This window comes from Talpa occidentalis, unplaced genomic scaffold, assembly GCF_014898055.3.
Source record: "Talpa occidentalis isolate TD23 unplaced genomic scaffold, MPIMG_talOcc4v2.1 talOcc4.8, whole genome shotgun sequence".
NCBI classification, from domain to species: Eukaryota; Metazoa; Chordata; class Mammalia; order Eulipotyphla; family Talpidae; genus Talpa; species Talpa occidentalis.
The window spans coordinates 98,396,151-98,417,448 of record NW_023605194.1 but is presented as its reverse complement, the minus strand read 5'-3'; the positions used below and the strand labels follow the sequence as shown (position 1 = coordinate 98,417,448).

At 37.8% G+C, this 21,298-nt stretch overlaps 1 protein-coding gene across 1 annotated transcript; it reads left to right on the top strand.

Moving 5' to 3' along the window:
• The first annotated feature begins 4,059 nt into the window (after positions 1–4,059).
• Positions 4,060–4,532, top strand: LOC119234355 (39S ribosomal protein L42, mitochondrial-like). The gene has a single exon (XM_037497241.1). It carries the CDS (start codon positions 4,084–4,086, stop codon positions 4,507–4,509), a length of 426 nt encoding a protein of 141 aa, XP_037353138.1. The 5' UTR covers positions 4,060–4,083; the 3' UTR covers positions 4,510–4,532.
• The last annotated feature ends 16,766 nt before the right edge of the window (positions 4,533–21,298 follow it).

Sequence of the window (21,298 nt, the reverse complement as noted above, 5' to 3'; positions counted from 1 at the left end):
GTTTTGCATTACTTCAACTTGAGTCTTAACGTCTATATGAATATACCTCAAAGTAAGAGTTTCTCTCACACAATCTAGAAATACTAGTATTTTTCATCTGCATAAAGTGAAGAAGAGAAATGATAGCATATTAAGCAGCCGAGAATACCTCTAATTTAGCAATAAGGCCCAATAATGACGCTATTTAATCATGTTGGAGTTCTCACTTTGGCTGCAGTGGAAATTATGTACATGGAGCTACTGTCTGCCAGAATCAATATCATCAAACACCTGAGTTACCCGTTCTATTTTCCTCCCACACATTATTTTAACTGCGAAGCCATGCTTAACTCCATCTTCCCTCCTATTTATAGCTAGGAAGTATAGGGCAGTCTCAGCAACTTACTACAATTGATGGTATATTCTTCTTTACTTTCTCCCATTATTTTTAATTTTTGTAATTAAACTTTTTATGTCAAGGTAATTTAGATTCATATCAGTTATAAGACAGACTAGAGCTGCCCTGTAAACTTCACCCCACCTTCTCCAGTAATAACAAGCTGCCAAATTATAGGATGATATCACAGTCAAGATACTAATACTGATATAGGCAAGACACAGAACATTTCTTTTTTAAAAACACTAAAATTAGGGAGCAACAGAAAACTGAAACAGGACTGTGTGAAATATAAGGCATAAAATTAAGAACAATTAAATGGCAGAGACTTGGTAGCAATTTGCGGACAGTTCACAACACAAAGTGAAACAAAGGGCTTTGACAGGTGTCACAGGTCTTTCCATCCCCACCAGGACGCCCCAAGTGGCCTTTTTAGAGTCACACCTTCTTCCCTTCCACCCCCAGCCTCTCCTTTATTATTGTTGATTTGTTCTCCATTTCTATAATTTTGTCATATCAAGAGATCTACGTAAATTTTGTCTCAACTTTGGTAATTTGGTTGTTTTTTTTTTTTACTCAACAATTTTCTGGGGATTCTTCCAATTGTGTCAAAGCACTCGTGCGATGCTTAACAATGGGATATGTTCTGAGAAATTCATTATTAGATGATTCTGTCATGCAAATGTCAGTGTGTATCTACACACACCAAGTGGGATGCCCGCTACACACTTTCGCTGTAAGGTGCAGCCTAGGGGACCCCTTCATACATGCAGCCCGGTGCTGATCAAAATGTGTTTAAGTGACACATGATTATGGTCTGTTCCTTTTTATCACTCAGTAGCTTTTCCTGGGGCTACCATCTTTCCACGACCTTCTCCTCCATGTGTCGCTCTCAAGTCCACCTCAGCCTCTTGTGAGGACACTTGTCACTGGATTTAGGATGCCCCTGAATAATCCAGAATCATCTCATTTCAAGATCCTTAACTATATCCACGAACACTTGTTATCCAAATGAAGTCACATTCACAGATTCTAGGTGTTTAGGCACAGATATCTCTGGGGTGTGGTGGGTCACCATTGAGCCCATGATCATAATTAAACTATTTCCCCAAATTTGCACAGGTAGGAAGGGTCACATTGCAGCCATCTGGGCTGTAGACATGCACATCACAACTGCTCTATGACAGCAGGTTATATGTTCATCAGGGAGAATACTCCCTAGTTAGAAAATACATGCAGCATCTAATATGTGATATCTGCAAAGCATAGGAAAGTACTATACTTAGTCTTCCTTAAAACATACTAAGTTCAAAATTATTGCATAAAAGTGCTGTGTACTGTCTCAAAAGTGATTTATTTCATTTAGAAAATTCTGAAGTAGCCACATCACCTTTCTCTGTTTTAGTCTCTTCACATCATTATGATTTATTATTATTCAGTGGATTTAAATACAAATCAACAACTCTGACACTTACAGTAACTATTTCATCCTGATTCAAGTAGTTTGGCTTCTCTTAATGGATTTAACAATTGTAATTGTCATACTCAATCAGGATGCCACAGTGTTCTCCTAACACGGGAGGCACATCTCTGTGTAGGCTCTGTTGACTACAGTGGCTGAACCACACCCCGGGGAAGAGCAAAGAAGAAATCACTCGTTTGAAAATTTTGTCTCAAAATTTCTTATGTCTTATTTCACTTTTTATTTTTATTTTACTTTTTGGTTATAAATTAGAAAAAATAAACTATGGCTGTTAAAGCTGTTTCTTAGAGACTTTTAAGATACTATACCCCTATGGCTTTTAAATGATCCATTAGTTGGGGAAGAAACTGGAGAAAGAATAATAATAGTCTTTTAACTCCATTTGTCTGAAAGAGAAATTAATCCTCTGCATGATTGCATAATGATGGAACATTATCAACCTCACTTCTTAATGGTCCATAACAAAATAAAATACTCAGAGGACTGATGAGCAAAAGACCCAGCAAAAAATCACACTTACCTGCTCTGAGCACCATTAAAGCAAATGAGAAAATAGCCCATTTTTAGAGAAATTAATTTGTGTGATAGACAGCCAACCAGAATTCTTTTGGCAGGAGTATCCTTTTTTTAAACATCTCGTTATTGCTTTGGGCACCAAAAAACATATTTGCATGCAGCAGTCATTTAGTAAAAGAGTCAAAAAACAAACAGTTAGGCTGAAAGATACTGTCTACTTTCAAATACAGAAACTGTAACTAAACCAAACACAGTTCAGGTACAAATATAGAATTTTCAAACCCAATTAGAGAGAACCATTATCTTTCTCACAAAATTGTCGTAGCTTGCAAAACCTTTGTTACTTTGCTTTGACAGGCAAGCTATTTTTTCTTTCTTGTTATAGATCACAATATTCTTGCCAGATATCAGATATTAACTGCATTTTTTTTCACCCCTGTGTGTCCAAGGAATCTTTTTTATTGTCTCATTTGTCTATAATAGTAATAAGATATAGAGAAGAAAGCAATCAATCGACAGCAGTTATTGAGCAATTTACTGGGTTAGCACTGTCCTAGGTGGAGGAGGGAAAACAGAGGAAGCACAAACAGGATATAATTAAAAATCAAAGTGGTAGAGAAAGTGCTTTAGGAAGCAATAGTGAATAAAAGCTTCATAGGAATTGGAGCTTGGTCTTAAAGTTCATGTAGAACAAATATTGTGAGAAAAATTTTCCAACACAAGTAAAGACACAGTGGTGGGAATACACAGTCTATGTGTGCTCATTTATCACAACAGCCACCAACTTGGCACTCAGTGGATCATTAAATGATGACAAATGCATGCAAATAACATTGATAGAGGGGTAGTCCTGCATCTTAAGATTTTCTGGAGCTATTCAGAGTCCTTTAACATGGTGCAGGAAGCAAGCAAGTACACCATGGTTGACTCCATTATTTTATAGTAAAAATTGGCCAGTTCATACACCAAAATTAGCAGCAGCGTTGCTGAAACATGCACAAAGCCAGGGTTTTAACTCTTATTACAAGGTTTCCACTGGGTAGTCTGGGGGTAGAGGGACAGGGGATAGAGTAAGTCAAAGGAGTTTGAAGGGATCTTTAACTTACTTGCTTTTTCCAGCCTTTGTCTTGAGTATCCAATGATGCAATTGGTTTTGTTTTTTTTTTCTTTTTTTTTAAGATTTATTTATTTATGCATACAAGAGCTGGGGCACAGGCCAGAGATGTGGAGGGGTGAGCGGATTCCCAGGGACAGAGTGGGGAGCAGAACAGGCAGACTGACTGAAATACACTGCTGAGGGGAGCAGCGGACGAAATAGGAGAGGTCTGCTTCACGATGTGGATTGCTCCCTGCCGGCTGGGGATCAAACTCGTGCTGCAGAGGCTGCAGATTGCTTCACAGTGTGGTGCTTAACCCTTGTGCCACCAGGGAGCCCCAATGATGCAGTTTTGCTATAGCAACATCAATATATTCATGAGAGCACATCTGTGAATGATGGGTGATGGGAGCTTTTCTCTTCAAACTACACATTCAATTTCATCAAAAAAGATAAACTCTTGCCATTTGCCACAACATGGATGGAGCTGGTAGGAATTATGCCAAGGGAAATAAGCCAGAGGAGAAAATAAAAACTGGATGGTGTCAGGGGCAAGAAGGTGGCCTCGCGGTGACCAGATGCCAAGGGATGAAAATAGGTTCTTGATTCACCATGGCACTAGCAGCAGTAAAATGGGCCATATCAAACAGAACTATCTTGAAACATTTATTTCCAATTCAAAATGAAGCTTTATATTGTGTTCATCATAAGTCTACAAATTCTTCTCTTCCAGATGACAATAATTGCAAATTAGAGCTTGCTTTGACATCTGACAACAGGACAATAGTATGCTATCACCCATCTGTGGACATTCCATATGAACACACAAAACCTATCCCTTGGCCAGACCCTGTACATAATAATGAAGAAACACATGATCAAGTGCTAAAAACCAGATTAGAAGAAAAAGGTGAACACTTTGAGCAAGGACCCATGATAGAACAACTTAGCAAAATGTTCTTTACTACTAAGCACCAATGGTATCCTCGTGGACAGTATCATAGATGTAAGAAACTGGACCCTCCAAAAGACAGATGATGATATCAAAGTTCTCAAGAGTCAAAGAAATGTTATCTTATGTCTCATTTTCCATTTAGAAAATGCAATCTGGCATATTAACAAATTTAGAGTGAAATAATAAAAATATATTAGGGAAAAAACTGGATGGTGTCACTTATATGTGAAATATAGAAAACCAAACGAAGGTCAGACAAAGATGAACTTTAAAACCAATCCTTGTAAGCTGACCAAAGACCTGTGACTTTCAGGGGGGATAGGTGGAAGGAAGGGTGAGCATATGGATCATGGGGACTATAGGTGCTTGGTGGTGAGAGTGCTAGTGACAACACCAGAGGAAATCCTACATTGCCAAAACACTAGCAAGGATATATAACAACAGTACTTCAATAATATAATACTATTAAATAACTATGAACAAGTTCAATGAGGCAACCATAATCTCCATCTGCATTGGTGCTATGTTGTGCTCAAACTCCAAGCCTAGCTAGCTGGAGAGAGAGCACTGCTCATTAGATACCACAGAGTCTGAGTCTTCTCGTCATTTCTGAAGCTCTCTTTTGCCTTTAAATGGTACCCACAGAGGATTAAAATGTGCTTTTTAGCAGTTATTGGATATATTGGCTAAAGGCTTATGTTTCTGCTCTTTGATTTTAGAGCAGATGGTTAATGAATGTGTTGTGTGTGCGCGTGTATGTATTCAAATGGGTTTCTATAAAAAGGAAGCCAGAAATTCAATTGAATTCTTTCATTTTTCCATAGGTCGCCATTGATGTCATTACCCCTGTGCATTCAGAGCTCTCAAAAAGGTCATGATCTTCAATAAGTCTCAACTTCTCTAATATATTTAAATCTTATTTTTAATATGAGGTAAATCTTACTTATATTGAAATATTAACAATTCCACTTGGCTTCTACCAAATGCCATGCAGCAGAGGAATGATATCGCATGTACTCAGCCATAGATCTCTTTTCTCTTTAGATTCCTCTCACTATTCATGATCAAAACTGCTTCTCTATAGTTTTATCAGAAAGAAAGAAAAAAAAAGTAGGAAATAGCATGTTCCATATGTCTTCTTTCACACCTGTACTTATTGGTATGAACCAAATATACTGTAATGTAATATATATGTTATATTAGATGCAATATAATGCTCTTCTTCTGTATCAGAGGACAGGATTAGTATCAACATAATAGATGGACTTCATACCTGCAGTCCCCCTAGGACCTAGTTTAGCTTGCTATGTTCCTGAACTCATGAGCTGACAAACTGTTGTTTTGTGAAGTACTAGCAGGAACTATAGATTAAAAATCCTTTAAACCTTACTGGAGGGACTCCCGGTGGCACAGCGGTTGAGCGCTGGTTGCGAAGCTGCCCACAGCCTCTGCTGCGCCAGTTCGATCCCCGGCTGCTCCCCAGCCACCAGAGGAGGGTCCCACATGGCGCACAGACCTCTTCTGCCGCCCGCTGCTCCCCTCAGCAGTGTACTTTGGTCCTTCTGCCTGCTCTGCTCCCCGCTCTGGCTCTGGTAAATTCTCTCACTCTCCTGCACTTCTGACTGTACCCAGTGCTTGTATAAATAAATAAAAAAATAAATCTTTAAAAAAAAAAAAAACCCTTACTGGAAAAACTAAAGCCATCCCAGATGACAAATAAAAGAGTGATGTCTTATTTTATATTAAAATATTTAAATATAGTAATATAGAATGATATTTCTTCTCAAATGTTACTCTAATGTTGAGGCATGTGTTATAGAATACATTTCATCACACTTTGTAAATTACATATAAATATGTACAAAGAGCAAGAGATATGAAATATGCAAAGTTATTCTGCAAATAAACACTTACCTGAAAACCACCTAAGAGGCATGTTTGTAGGGATACCTCTCATCACATCCTTTGCCCAAAAACCTCACTTTTTCCCTTGTGAATTTATCACCTACCAGTCAACATTTTTCTTTTTTTTTTTTTTTATAGAGGCATGTTTTTATTTATTTATTATTTGTCGTTTGTTTCGTTTATACATGCACTGGGTACATCAGAAGCGCTGAGAGAATCACCAGAGCCAGAGCAGAGCAGAGCCAGAAGGACCGAATACACTGCTGAGGGAGCAGCTCAGGAGAGTCTGCGCACCATGTGGGACCCTCCTCTGGTGCCGGGAGCAGCGGGAATCGAACCGCCTCAGAGGCTGGCAGCTTCGCAACCCAGCGCTCAACGCTGCGCCACCGGGAGGCCACCAGTCACATTTTCAAATGCATTTCATCTCTGTATTATTTTCCTTACAAGGGCCCAACCTGTGATGCTTCTTTTTGTGTGCTTTTCTGTGATTCATAATTTTTATCTTGAAAATATCATCTATAACATTTCAAACCAAGTTCAATACTCAACAATGAGAAACTATTCAGAAACACAACACAGGAGACACCAACGAGATCTCCCAGAGGGTTAAGTACTCCTGATAAGAGTAAATTCAACCACTGGAGGTCGACATTGCTCCACTCCACTCCCATGAGAGGGCACCATTATGTATGGAAAAATATACCCCACCAACTCGCTTGGCAAGTCCAAATGAAACAAATTTATATAAAATGAAGTCACCCACCTCCACAACTTACTGGGTTTCTGTTACATCTCTAGATTAGTTCACACAATGATACCAAACACCCACAAAAACAGTATAACATATAGAGAGCACTTTATGTTAGCTAGCTTAGATCTGGACAGATTAAAGGTAGGTGGATGCAATAAGCTTCCTGTCTACTCTAACACACATTTTTTTTTTAATAATAAATTTTATTTTTATATTCCCCATACAATTGCAATCCCCCATTCTGACCCAATCCCTCCCCTCCCGCCCCCAACCCCAAAAAGTGTCTCTGGTTCATAGTTTTTGTTGATTTTGATTGTCACTCTCTTATAGTTATTCATTTTCCTGGTCCCTTATTTAAGTTTTCTAGATTCCTGCTACCGGATGGTCTCACTCTAACACACATTTTTAATGACTTAAAGAAGCTTTAAACTTGCTTATATGTATACCATATATATTGAGGTACAATTACTTTAAAATGATCTCTTTTTACTTTTAATTAGTCCTAGTCTTTCTAGACAAGAAATGGGTTGGTAACTCAATATAAGTATAGTCATACGGACTGTCTGTACATATTGATAGCCCCACCTAGTCCAATGGGTGGCATTCAATAGAGTTTATTAAACAACAGCATAAATGGATGAATGGGCAAATGAGAGAAAATGAATGGAATTATCTAGAAATTGATATAAAAATTAGATAAAATATATATTAGTGACAACCTCTTTCTTTAATAAATTTAATGTAAAAGTCATATACCCTATGGATGGATCTTTGCTAGAAAATTATTTCAGAATTTTTTTTTAAATGGCAGAAACATCACAAAATGGGAAAGTCTGTACAGTGACTCTGACATTCCAAAGTTATTTACACAAGGTCCATGTATCTCATTAGGGCAAGGAGAAATATTCATGTTTAGGGAACTGGTCTGTATGAGCTAGTTCATCCTAAGCCACAACCCAAAATCTCAGTACCTCAAAACAACAAAGGCTTCCTCTTCACCTATGTGACATGTCCACAGAGTTGCAACATTTTCTGCTTTACATCTTCCCTCATTAGGGCCTGACCAATGGAACAGCTCCCATCTCAAATGTTCCCAGTCACCACGACAGAAAAGAGAGCTCCACAGAGCCTCTCAATGGCAACTAAATGCACTTGCATGGACAGACCCATTACCTGCCCCACCAGCAGCACAATCTCACTGGGTGTGCAATGGAGAAAGGCAACCGAAATACTTCGTACCTAACAGCTACCACATTTAGAAAGTGAATCCAGACTGGTTTCCATTAAAACAATAAAATCCTATATATTTCTTTAAAGAATCATTAGTTAAGGTGTATTTAAACCCTAGCAATTTAATTTTCTTGGTTTGTAAGCAAGTAAAATTCACCTGGAGTTTCAGCATGGTCTGCTGTGCGCAAGCAGGAGGCCGCAGGACGTCTCTCCCCTGCATCTGTGGTCGCTTGCCATGCAGAAGAACACCTATAAAGGAGGATGACTGTGAATATAAGTTTTTAGGGAAGACTTTTTGCAAGTTATGAGCAGCAGAGATGTTAGAGGGCAAAGATTTAAATGCGAGGGCAAAGATTTACATGCCAATATGGATGTTGAAGGTTTTCTAGAAGAGAGAATGTTTGCACGCCTATTCACAATTTACCTGCCAGCACTTTCCACATCATATACAGGCCAGTAAAGAGGAAGAAGCACAGGGTGGCATTAGGTTGTAAATTCAAGGAGCCTCTGGAAGAACATTTTGAATACTGAATATTGAATATGTCTCCTCAGGAGTCAACAAAGATTGATGAGGAGAAAGTGTGAAGGGGACAGGATTTATAATCCATTAATGTTCCCAGCATCTCCACCCACCCTAGTGAAGAGAAGGAGGTGCCCTCCCTCGTACCCCCTACTCTGCCTTCAGGGGAGATTCTCTACAGCTAGCTCAAGGACTCTCCAAAGGCTGAATTAGCAAAAGGCAGAGAACAATTGAAGCTTAGAATGCAGAAGAGAAGAAGGAAAACTTAAGGAGTGAATGAAAGGAAGTAGAAGAGAGTGGAAAAAGTTGAGGGAGAAAGAGAAGCAGGGGAAGGAAGAAAGTAAGTTTGGGGTTCAAAGAAAAATATTTCATATTTCATTTATATGTTGGTGGGTAAAGGGTCACCTATGAGTAGCTCCACATAAAATGATATGAAAGAAAATTGTGAAGGGAAAAAGGCCCGTAAGAAATGTTCCCTGGCTTATGAATTGCAGTCCTTTAATTGTTTTCCAGAAAAAAAAATTTCATTATGTTCGTTATTTGGACACGTTTATTTGAATATAATTTTTTCTAAGGTCTGCTATTATTTTTAAATATACAGGAAAACAATTATTCTGTTTTATTTAGAAATGTACAGATTAATATGCTAAGATACCTTGAAGAAATGTGAGCATTTTCTTTTTTATATATATACTTATTTATCGAGGTTAAATTTTATCTAATCAAATTAAGGACAACAGTGTGAGCATCAGCAAAGTGGGTGAAACAGCTTAGATTGAACTACAAAAATACATGCAACTGTCTTTTCTACTTTACATTCTTTTTTTTAATTTTTTTTTATTTTTATATTCCCCATACAATTGCAATCCCAATTTTGACCCCAATCCTTCCTTTCCCCACCTCCAAAGATTGTCTCTAGCTCATAGTTGTTTGTTGATTTTGATTTTTTTTCCTTCTTATAGTTATTCTTTTTCCTGGTCCATATTTAGGTTTTCTAGATTCCTGTTTTGAGTGAGACCATCCGGTATTTTTCTTTTTCTTCTGGCTTATTTCGCTGGGCATGATCCCTTCCAGCGCCATCCATGTTGCTGCAAATTGCATGTGTTTATCTTTTTTGAATGCTGAGTAATATTCCATTGTGTATATGTACCACATCTTCTTGATCCAGTCATCTATTTTTGGGCATTGGGACTACATCAAATTAAAGAGCTTCTGCACAGCAAAAGAGACAATAACCAAAATAAAGAGAAACCCACCGACTGAGAGAACATTTTTGCACACAACACTAATGATAAAGGACTGATCACAAAAATCTACAAAGAGCTGATAAGACTCAACAAAAACAAAGAAAATAATCCAGTCAAAAAATGGGCAGAAGAGCTAAAAAGAAACTTCTCTGAAGAGGAAATGCAAATGGCCAACAGGCATATGAAAAAATGTTCAACATCACTTGTAATCAGGGAAATGCAAATCAAAACTACAATGAGATACCATCTCACACCAGTGAGAATGGCACATATTAAAAAAACTAGCAACAACAAATGTTGGCGAGGATGTAGAAAGAAAGGAACTCTCCTGCACTGCTGGTGGGAGTGCAAATTGGTCCAGCCACTATGGAGAGCTGTGTGGAGATTCCTCAACCTGCTAAAGATGGAGCGTCCATATGATCCAGCAATTCCACTCCTAGGTATTTACCCAAAGGACACAGAAACATTAATTCCAAAGCGCACCTGCACCCTATGTTATAGCAGCACAATTTACAATAGCTAAGCTTTGGAAACAACCCAAATGCCCAAAAATGTGAGCATTTTCTATTCTTGCTGTGAACAGTGGGAAAAGATTGTTGCCAGTATCCTCTTAAAGACTTTCTTTCCAACACCAGTCTTTTTTGTAATACTGGAGTTCATCCTCTTCACTGCTCTTGGATTCTGCCAGTTATGAATTTATTACCTCCTAAGTTCACACATCCTTGAATATAATGCTTTGTAAGTCACGAATTCCTTTAAGCACTTATTCTTTAAAGTGAACATGATGGCGGCGTAAGGCGTTAAGCACAGCACTATGAAGCTATCCACAGCCTCTGCAGCATGAGTTCCATCCCTGGCCAGGGAACTGACCCACATGGCACAGCAGACCTCTCCTGACTCACCCGCTGCTCCCTCAGCAGTGTATTTCAGTCAATCGGCCTGTTCTGTTTCCCACTCTGTCTCTGGTGAATCTTCTCACTCGCCTCCGTACCTCTGGCCTGTACCCCAATTCTTGTATGCATAAATAAATAAATCTTTTTAAAAAAGTGAACATGATGCTAAACTTTCCCAGCAGAAGACAGAGGGAGTCTGCCCAAGTCACAGGATCCTGATGCTGCCCTGCTGCCTTGGCCTGGTAATGACCTGCCTTCAACTCTCTTGAAAACTTTCCCCCAAACCTTCTACAGCCCTGTATATCCCACTTCCTAAAACACTTCTGCCTCCTGCTGACATCCAGATTCTGCTTGCCTGTGGATCCCACCTGCACTCTGGAGGGCTACTTAGTTTGCCCACAACTGCTCTCCGCTACCTTCTCTGCCTTGGGTGGCCAAAGCCTGCATTAGCCAAGAAGCCTGAACTGCATCCAAATGTGTCCTTCTTCAGGTATGCTCCCTTAATGGTAATGTGCTACATAGAGGTTCCTTATGTAGTTACTCTTATTAGAGTTAAAAATTCTCATATCAAACTTCCTCTGAGTATAACCTATGTGATTTCTATCTCCCAATCAGACACAGATTGCTAAAGACTCTCTGATACAGTTCATTTATCAAACTCCACTCTTAATACACATGGGAGTGTATCTTTGGCTACTGCTTAAAAACATCCATTTCATGAATGCTGAAAATGGACACAACGAAGAACATATAGACTGACAGGTCTGTTGAGAATCCCAAACCAGATGTTAGACACTAAAGAATTCCCTTCAATCAGTTGCTGGGTAAACCGTAAAGAGTGAGTTACAGATATATAGAGAACCATGTTCTGTGGAAGACAAAACACAAAAAAACCACTGTTTCACAGATTTGATGTTTCACTCTGGAAAGCTAACCAATGAAAAGTTAAAACTACCTTCCTCACCAATACTATTACAATTACACACACACACACACACATACTATGCTTCTGAGTTACATGTTTTCCTACATCCAGTCTTTTTCCCCCTTCTATTAGATGCCACCATCACTTTTGAAATCAGGTTATAACTTACTAAATTCAAAAATATCTAAATTATGGGTCCTACAACCTTCCTAATCTATCTCTTGAGCAATTATCAGAATTTTTCCCCACATTTCCATGGCACAGGCCTAGCATTAGAATTTACAGTAACAGTTCCCCAACCCATGAGTCCCAAGGAAAGAAAAGAGACCCTATGGTTACATTATCTTGACAGATGAGATAACATCCTATTGCAAATGCCTTTAAATTAAATTTGCCATGCTCCAGAGGGCCCATTTCTTTTTAAAGTGCAAAATTCAGAAGGTCAAAATATAAAAGTAGAAAGAATGATCTTGAGTGTGAAATACCTGACTGTGTAATTACTACATTAAATATTCATACAGTTCAAAGAAAACGAAATTTCCCTAATAATCTTATTATGGCTTTACAGAAATGGGACCAAATACAAATCCAAACCATGCTAGTCCAGTTATTGTATGATCTGCTTTTCCTGAACTTGTTAAAGAACATATCAGAAAAAACATTCATTGTAGGAGAAAACATGATAAGAGAAATTGCTAGAAAACACAGACTGAGTCAAACTCTGGAAGATACTATCAACTGAAAAATATTTGAATGCATTTTCAGGAAGACTTATGATGCTACAAACTGAAATCAAGTTACCTGAAAGACACCAGATGTAAAAATTGAAAAACCTATTGCTGGGAATATCAAAAACTGAAAAATAATATTAAACAAAGTGGAGTCATGCATAATTCCTGTGTTAATATATTTACCATCAATCACAAGTTTCAAACTAAACTGCAAGTTTCCTGTTTCTTCAAAGTTCTGTATAATTATGATATAGACTTTCTTTTCTTTCTGAAACTTTACTATAATAAAGTTTTCACACAGTCTGAGGGTAGCCTGTTTTGAAGACATTTCTATCCATTCACAGTTATCTCTTTGATGTATTCATGTGTACCTTCTCCCCCAAAGTCTTGTCCTTACATGTTGAAACAATGGCATGGCATTCTTTCCAACTGTGTTCTGATCTTGTCCCAGCCTTTCCTTTCTATATTAAAACAGACTCTCAGCATCTTCAGCCAAAAGAATTTCAGTAAATTCTAGAGTTGTCTACTTCCCTCTGATCTATTCTTCCATATTCTTTCTAGAGTTATCTTTAAAAAACATGTGACTGTGTCAATTACCTGTCCAAATATAGAAAATTAATATATGAAAGTGAATGTGTTAATATTGGTGTTCCATATACTAACATATAAGTAACTTCACAGACTCAGAACTTCACAGACTCATTCTAAGATTTGCATGGGAATGAAAAAGACCAAGAATAGCTAAGACTCTTGAGGATGAACTGAGTGTAAACACATGATCTACCAGATAGCGAGACTTATTATAAGGTAGTGATTATTAAGAAAATGTGGCATTGGGGCCTCCCTGGTGGCTCAGGGTTTAAAGTCTCAGTGCCATCAAGCTAGCACCAGCCACTGCAGCATGAGTTCGATCCCCAACCAGGGAGGTGACCCACATGGCTCAGCAGACCTCTCCTGTCTTGCCTGCTGTTCCCCTTAGCAGTGTATTTCAGTAGATCTGCCTGTTCTGCTGCTCACTCTGTCTCTGATGAATCTTTCACCCCCTGCCCCCACACCTCTGGCTTACACCCCAGTAATTATTATTAAATAAATCTTTTTAAAAAAAGAAAGAAAATGTGGCATTAGTCCAAGGATAGACAAGCAAACAAATGAGTAGAATAAGGGGGCCAGAAATGGACCCACACACATCTGAACACTTGATTTATAGCTAAGATGGCATAGCAGGGCAGGGCAAAAGTGATTTTCTTTTTAAGGAATAGCAATCTTTCTGAAAGAAAATTAGATATTTTCAATGAGAAAAAAGTCATATATACATGCAGATATAAGGAAGAGAAGGCAAACTCTTTGAAAGGGGCAAGACTTACTCCTCCCTGGGCCCCCCATTGTTTCTTGAATACTTTGCATATACTCAGAGAGATTATTTTGTTGAAACAATAAATGATCCCTAAAGACCTCATGCAAGAAAATTGCTCTCCGTTTTCCCAATCACCCTTTAGCAATAAAAATCTTAGAGTCACAGAATTAAAGTGAGATCTCTAGAGTCAGGTGGCAATTGCATAGTAAAAAGGTCTCCATGGCCTACTTTCTGAAATATTTTGGTCAATTTTATAAAAGGTTATTTCAAATAATGAATACCAACAGTTCAAACACTTTGGAAGATAGTGTCAGGAAAAGTTTTCAAAGAATCTAGGCAAGTCTGAGTTTCCTTTCAGAATTTTTTTAATTGAATGGAATGGATTAGAGGGAAAATATGAAAAAAGTAAAGCAGAATATACAAAATATGTAAAATCTGGTAGAGCTACTGACATCCTCCTAACACATAAGCAATAGGTATGAGCTCATTCAGAGACACGGATTCAGTGAATCTTCTTTGTTAAAACTGTTGGGTGAACAACAAAAAGCCTGTTTGATTATAATTATTTCCTCCAATAAGAGCTAATATGATTTGCATTTGTTTAGATGAAATCTCCAGTTTCTAAAAGAATGACTGTAAGAGGGCAATACAATAAATCATTGCTCATATAAATATTTCAGTGTAAGTTAATTCATCCAAAAAAACGAAACAAACTGCATTTTTATATCAAATGGTGTAGAAACAGGGATTCAAAGCACAGCTGATGGAACATCACAATGAAAAGTCCAGGAGTAGGAAGGCATGGACACTCTTGATGTAATTAGTATATAGTTAGACTACTTCCTCTAAATCTCAACTTCCATTTGTAAAGTAGGATTGATTTTATCATACTTAGCTCATCAAGTCACTATGAAAATTAATTCAATAATATTCTTAAAACTCTCTAATATTTCATTGAAATATAAAAAATTAGGAATGAGTTCTAGAGTTAATGGCAGGGTCACAAAGACCAAAAAAAAAAAAAAATGCATTACGATAGAAATGAGTAATGATATAAATACATAGATATCAATACATAAATTGTATAAATAAAGTCAGTTACTGAGTTTTGCTTTAAATCACCTCTGGAAAACAGTATAGATATTTTATTCAAGGACATATAAAATAAGGATAAAAGTAAGACAAGTCACTGAATTAAAAAGAGATTTTCTAACTTATTTCTAGAGAATCCTGGACACACTAAAGTACTGCTTTTTCCTTGATCTCTCTTTAAAGAAAAGGCAATTATTGAAAAAAAATGTGGTAAGTTTTCAAGTCTTGACATGCACCAATGCCCATGAGATATGAAATTTAAAAAAAAAAAAGGGAAACCACTGAGCCATATTTTTAGATGAATTCCATTACTCATATGTATGTTTATAAATGCAGATAAAAAGGCCGAGAAAACACACTAAACCATTAAAAGTGTTAACTCAGGGAAGAGTGAAGCTGGGGAAAATTGGATAGAAGGACTTTCTTTACACTTCTACAGAAGCTGAAAATTTTCTAATCATATACTTTATGATTTCCAAAATTTATTATAAATATAACATGATAAATATAGACCTTTCTGGGTTTACATTGGAGTTACATTCTGATAAGTCCAACCTAAGTTGAAAACATAAGTTGAAAATGCATTTAATACAATATACTTTAAAGTATCTATTGTTTACACACATGACCAAGTGACTGATTTGAAACAACCACTCACTGCCACTGCCCAGCACTGCAAAAGTGTATTTGTACCACATATTGCTAACTTGTGAAAAGATCAAAATTCAAAGTATGGTTTCTACTAAATGCATATAGATTTTACACTTTTGTAAATATAAAAAAACTGAAAGTCAAACCATCGTAAATTGGGTGCCATCTGTGCTATGATAGATGTGTTCAGTTTCTTATCATGGAGAAAGTATGAGGAATGGGGTCAACTGAAACTTGGAGATGGAAGAAGGAGCCAGTGAGATAAAAATAGCAAAGGGTAGATCGAACAAATACTTATAAAATTGTATGGAACAAAAAGGTACTGAGTGGACAAAACAATCATGGGAGAAGGCGGAAAATATGGAGGTACCACACTTCCTGAGGCCAAGCTATATTATACTGCAACAGTTATCAAAACAGCATGGTTTTGGGGGGGGAATAGAAACACAGATCAAGAGAATAGACTACACAATCCATAAACAAACCCACACAAACATGGACAAGTCATCTTGAGAGAGAAGCAATACAATGGAGAAAAGAAAACATCTTTAACATGTGTTTCATGGAAACATGGACAGCCAATGCAAAACAATGAAACTGAATCCTCACTTACCCCCATCCACAAAATTTAATTTCAAAATGTATTAAAGACTAGGGTATGAACTGAAGCCATAAATATTTAAGAGAGAACATAAATTATAGACTCCGGGACATCAACCAGGAAGATGTATTGGGATGCTACCCTGACAACAAGGGAAATAGCAGTAAAAATAAACAAGCGGGACACCATCAGACTATAAAGCTTTTGCCCCTCAAAAAGAAACTTTCAGAAAAACAAAAAGACAACCTATCAATTGGGGAAGATATTTTCATATTACACATCTGACAAGATGTCAATTCCCAAAATATGTAAAGCACTCATATAACTTATAACAGAAAAACAAACAGCCCAATCAAAAAATGGACAAAAGATCTAAATAGATACTTCCAAAGGAGACATTCAGATGGTGTATTATAGGTACATGAAAAAATGTTCAATATCATTTATTATAAGACAAATGCAAATAAGACTGCAATGAGATACCTCACTGCTGTGAGAATGGCCCATATTTAAAAACAAAAGAAAATAAATAACATAGAAATAATTGATGTTCACAGGATGTGCTAGGAATGTAATTTGATGGATCCTCTATAGTAAATGTATGGACATACCCTTAAAAAATAAAAATGGGGTCTCCCTGGTGGCTCAAGGGGTTGAACACTGCACTATGAAGCAATCCACAGCCTCTGCAGCACAAGTTCAATCCCCGGCTGGCCAGGGAGAAACCCACATGGTGAGCAGACCTCTCCTGTTTCACCCGCTGCTCCCTCAGCAGTGTATTCAGTAGATCTGCCTGTTCTGTTCCCCACTCTGTCTCTGGTGGATCCTCTCACCGCCCCACCCCCCGCATCTCTGGCCTGTACCCCAGTTCTTGTATGCATAAATAATCTTTTAAAATACATAATAAAATGGAAATACCACATGATCCAACAAGTCTAGTACTAGGTATTTACCCAAAGAGTATGAAATCTCCTATACAAAATATTTATGTATTCCTATGTTCAGCAGTGTCCACTATAACCAAGTCATGGAACCAACATAAGTGCCCAAGGATAGATGACTGGGTATATTGTGAAATATATACTTGATGGAATGCTATGCAGCTACTAAAAAGGATGAAATAGTGCCTTTTGGGACAAAAGGTATAACTTTTGGGATGGATCTTGAGGTGATATGCTAATTGAAATAAGTCAGAAGTGAAAGACAGATAACAGATGGCTTCATTTTTTTGTGGCATATAAATAGGAAAAGATCACAAACTGGCAAAACACCACAAAAATAACTATGAAAAATATATTAACAGAAGGAATAGGAGAGAGGAGTGATGATAAGGGAGGGAAATAGCAATCTTCCATGTGAACCTGATATCCTCACCCTAAAGTTTGAGAACCATTGCTTGCGACCATTCACAAGAAATTTCTCCAAGTACAAAAACTGGAGCACTTAGGACAATCAAGGTGGGATCATTTCCAAGTCAGTGCTATTACATATGCAATATTCTGGCACTCTTCCTTATTTTAAAATTTATACTATGCATTTCAGAACTTAATACAATCATTAAATAAATCAATTGAGGATTAAAGGTAAAAGTGTGGTGTTCTAGATCTCTATTGTACTGTTGTCAGACTTGTCATTCTTATGCCTTTATGATTCTGCTTCCACCTGCATACCACATATTCTATTATTTACTTCAAGTTTTTCCTTAAATAAATTTCCTTTTATTACTTTAATAAGTTAATTTAAAAGAAATTCCATCACTACCTTTGAAAGTCACTATCACCATAAATAAAAGCTATGAAAATAAATGTTATTAAATTCTGTCTTTGCTTATCAAAAGTTCTGCTTTTGAGGACTGCATTCTCTATTACCAGGGGTGTTAGCTGATATTAGTTTCATACCTAACTTGACGTAATTTGAATAAGAAAAAAAAACATTGAAATGGATATGATGCTGTCATTATGTGAATCAACTCTATGACTTCAATTCAATTATGTGCATTCATTATGTGATTCAATTGTCTGAGTGTGAGCCCCCTTCCAGTAGTGCTTCAAATTCCATACTTCTGGAAATGCTGGCTTAACCCATATGGATGTGACAGATATACCCTGAGAATTTACATGTTTAGACCAGTAAAGGTCTAAAAATAAAACCCTCATATTTAAAGATGGACAGAAAAAGAAGCACAAACAATGGGGATCAGAGCACCATACCTGGCCTGAACTGAGAAGGACCTGAGGAAGAAAGAGAAAAAAGCTAAACATAAGAATTGCCACCGAACCCAGGACAAAAAAGTCAGGAAAACAAAGCACCAGCTAAACTGAAAGATCGACCTTCTAACCAACCCCAAATCATGGACAATGACATCAATAACATTTTTTAAAGTCCACTGTTTTTATAAATGTGCCACCAATCAAGCAAGAATTTTAAGAAATTCCTAAGAGAAGTCAGACAGTATCAAATACATGGAGAAACAAACTATGCCCACTTGCACACTGCAAGAGACCTGGCAGGTTTAATAAGGTTAATATCCGTTAAGGTTTTTTTTTTTAAAGATTTATTTATTTATACAAGCACTGGGTACAGTCAGAAGCACGGGAGGGTGAGAGAATTCACCAGAGCCAGAGCGGGGAGCAGAGCAGGCAGAAGGACCGAAGTACACTGCTGAGGGGAGCAGCAGGCGGCAGGAGAGGTCTGCGCACCATGTGGGACCCTCCTCTGCTGGCCGGGGAGCAGCCAGGGATCGAACCGGCGCTGCAGAGGCTGCGGGCAGCTTCGCAACCGGGGAGGCCCAAATATCTGTTAAGGTTTAACAGATATGCTTATCTACATCTTAATAAAAGTTCTACCTTATGGGCCTCCCTGGTGGCACAAGAGGTTAAGACGCAACCTATAAAGCTATCTGCAGCTTCTGCAGCACCAGTTTGATCCCCGGCCAGGGAGCTACCCAAATGGCACAGTGGACCTCTCCTGGCTAGCCCACTGCTCCCCTCAGCAATGTATTTCACTTGATCTGCCTGTTCTGTTCCCCACTCTGTCTCTGGTGAATCCTCTCACCTCCCCACACCTCTGGCCTGTACCCCAGTTCTTATATGCTTAAATAAATAAATCTTTAAAAAAAAAAAGTTATCTACCTTAAATAAGTTCTATGGTAAGCATGCAGTGTTTGATGATATTAAGCAATATTTTAAAATTAAATGAGTGTATTCATCATCTAATTCTGAATATCAGAATACCCCAAAACATAGCATGTTGAAACAATTGGTTTCTGTGCGTTAATAATCTGAATATCACTTACCAAGTTCTCTGCTTCACAGTCTCTTGCAAAGCTGCAATGAAAGTGTTGGCCCAGGGGCTGTAGTCTCACCTGTAGGGTCAACTGGGGTAGGATCTGCTTCCAAAATGACTCAGTGAGCATTGGACTGATGACCTTAATTTCTCACTTGCTCTTGTGTGAATGTGGTTCTTGGGTCCCTTGTAAGGCCTCTCCAACCAGACATCTTGTTATATCAAAGTGCACAAGCCAAGAAAAAATAGAAAGGATCTGTTAACAAGAAAAAAATCACAATATTTCATAATATTGGGCAGCTTTGACAGCCAGTGCAGTCTGTCTTATCCTGAGGACACTACTCACCCAAATAATTACATTTAGAGCTAGATGACATTAAATCTATAAGCACACTTTTCATTTTACAGATGAGGAAACCAAGAGTCACTCAAGTCAATTACAACTTAAGAAACAAGGTCGTCTATTAAAAAAAGAACTTGGGTATAGAAGAACTTGGGTATAAGTCAGAGGTGGGGGGGGCGAGAGGATTCACTAGAGACAGAGTGGGGAGCAGAACAGGTGGACTACTGAAATATACTGCGAAGGGGAGCAGCAAGTGAGACAAGAGAGATCTGCTGTGCCATATATGGGTCAGCTCCCTGGCCAGGGATCTGGATTGAACTCAGGCCTTAGCTGTGATAGCACTGAGACTTAACCCCTACACCGCTAGGGAGGTCCCATTTTAATGTCTTTTATCCCACACTGAAGTTGCTTCTAAAATCCTATACAAGCCCCACCCCCAGCAGCTTGAGCCCACAGACAGTCCTCCTTCTGAAGTTCACCAGTGACATGAGGTCTCTGTGATACTCACATGGCATTTAATCAAATAGTGCTGGAAGGACTGTTTAATGTTCTGGAGTGACTGCCTTGTCTCCCTGAAAAATCTCGTTTAAGCCAGAACCAAATTTCATGTATTTTCTTTCCATTGTAAAGGAAATTCGATGAGCACCTACCCACAGAAAGAACTTAGTCAACAGTTTGCTGACTACTGAAACTTGAAAACTGCAAGGAAGCATAAACATGACATGAGGGAATATGCTATAAATTACTTGTGAGTCATATAACTTGTTAGTCATCTTCAGATTGTCAACTAAAATTTCCTAAGTAATTTTATGAACTAATGTGGGGGGTCAATGAATTAATAGGAACAAGTAATGCTCAGTATGAGGAAACATGAAGATTGCAACTTATTCTCAACTCTCAGCCTCTGGCCCTGGGCAGGTCAGCATTCCTATTTCCTGGACTCTGCATTTGCACAAGGAGAAGCTTAGTCTGCTTTCTCAGAGTGCAGAGGATATATAACTAAAAGAAACATTTGGGTTCTACAGACCAATAAAAATCTGCAGTCAATATTTGATGTTTGAGAGAAGGAAAAAAAAATCACAATTTTTTCATTCCTATTCCAGAGCTCTAATTCACTTTCCTTTCCACTATACAAAATAAAGTAGATTCCCAAATAAACTCGTGAGTAAAACTAGTATTTACAAACTCTTCTGTGAAAACCAAAAATTGCATATTTTTTTCCAAGGCATTCATGAATTCCTCCACTTTCTAAACTTGCCTCCAAGATTAAACCAGAAACTAGGTTTTAGAAAGAAACCTTCTTTCATTTTTCTGATATTCTTGAGTAAAATATACACATATATA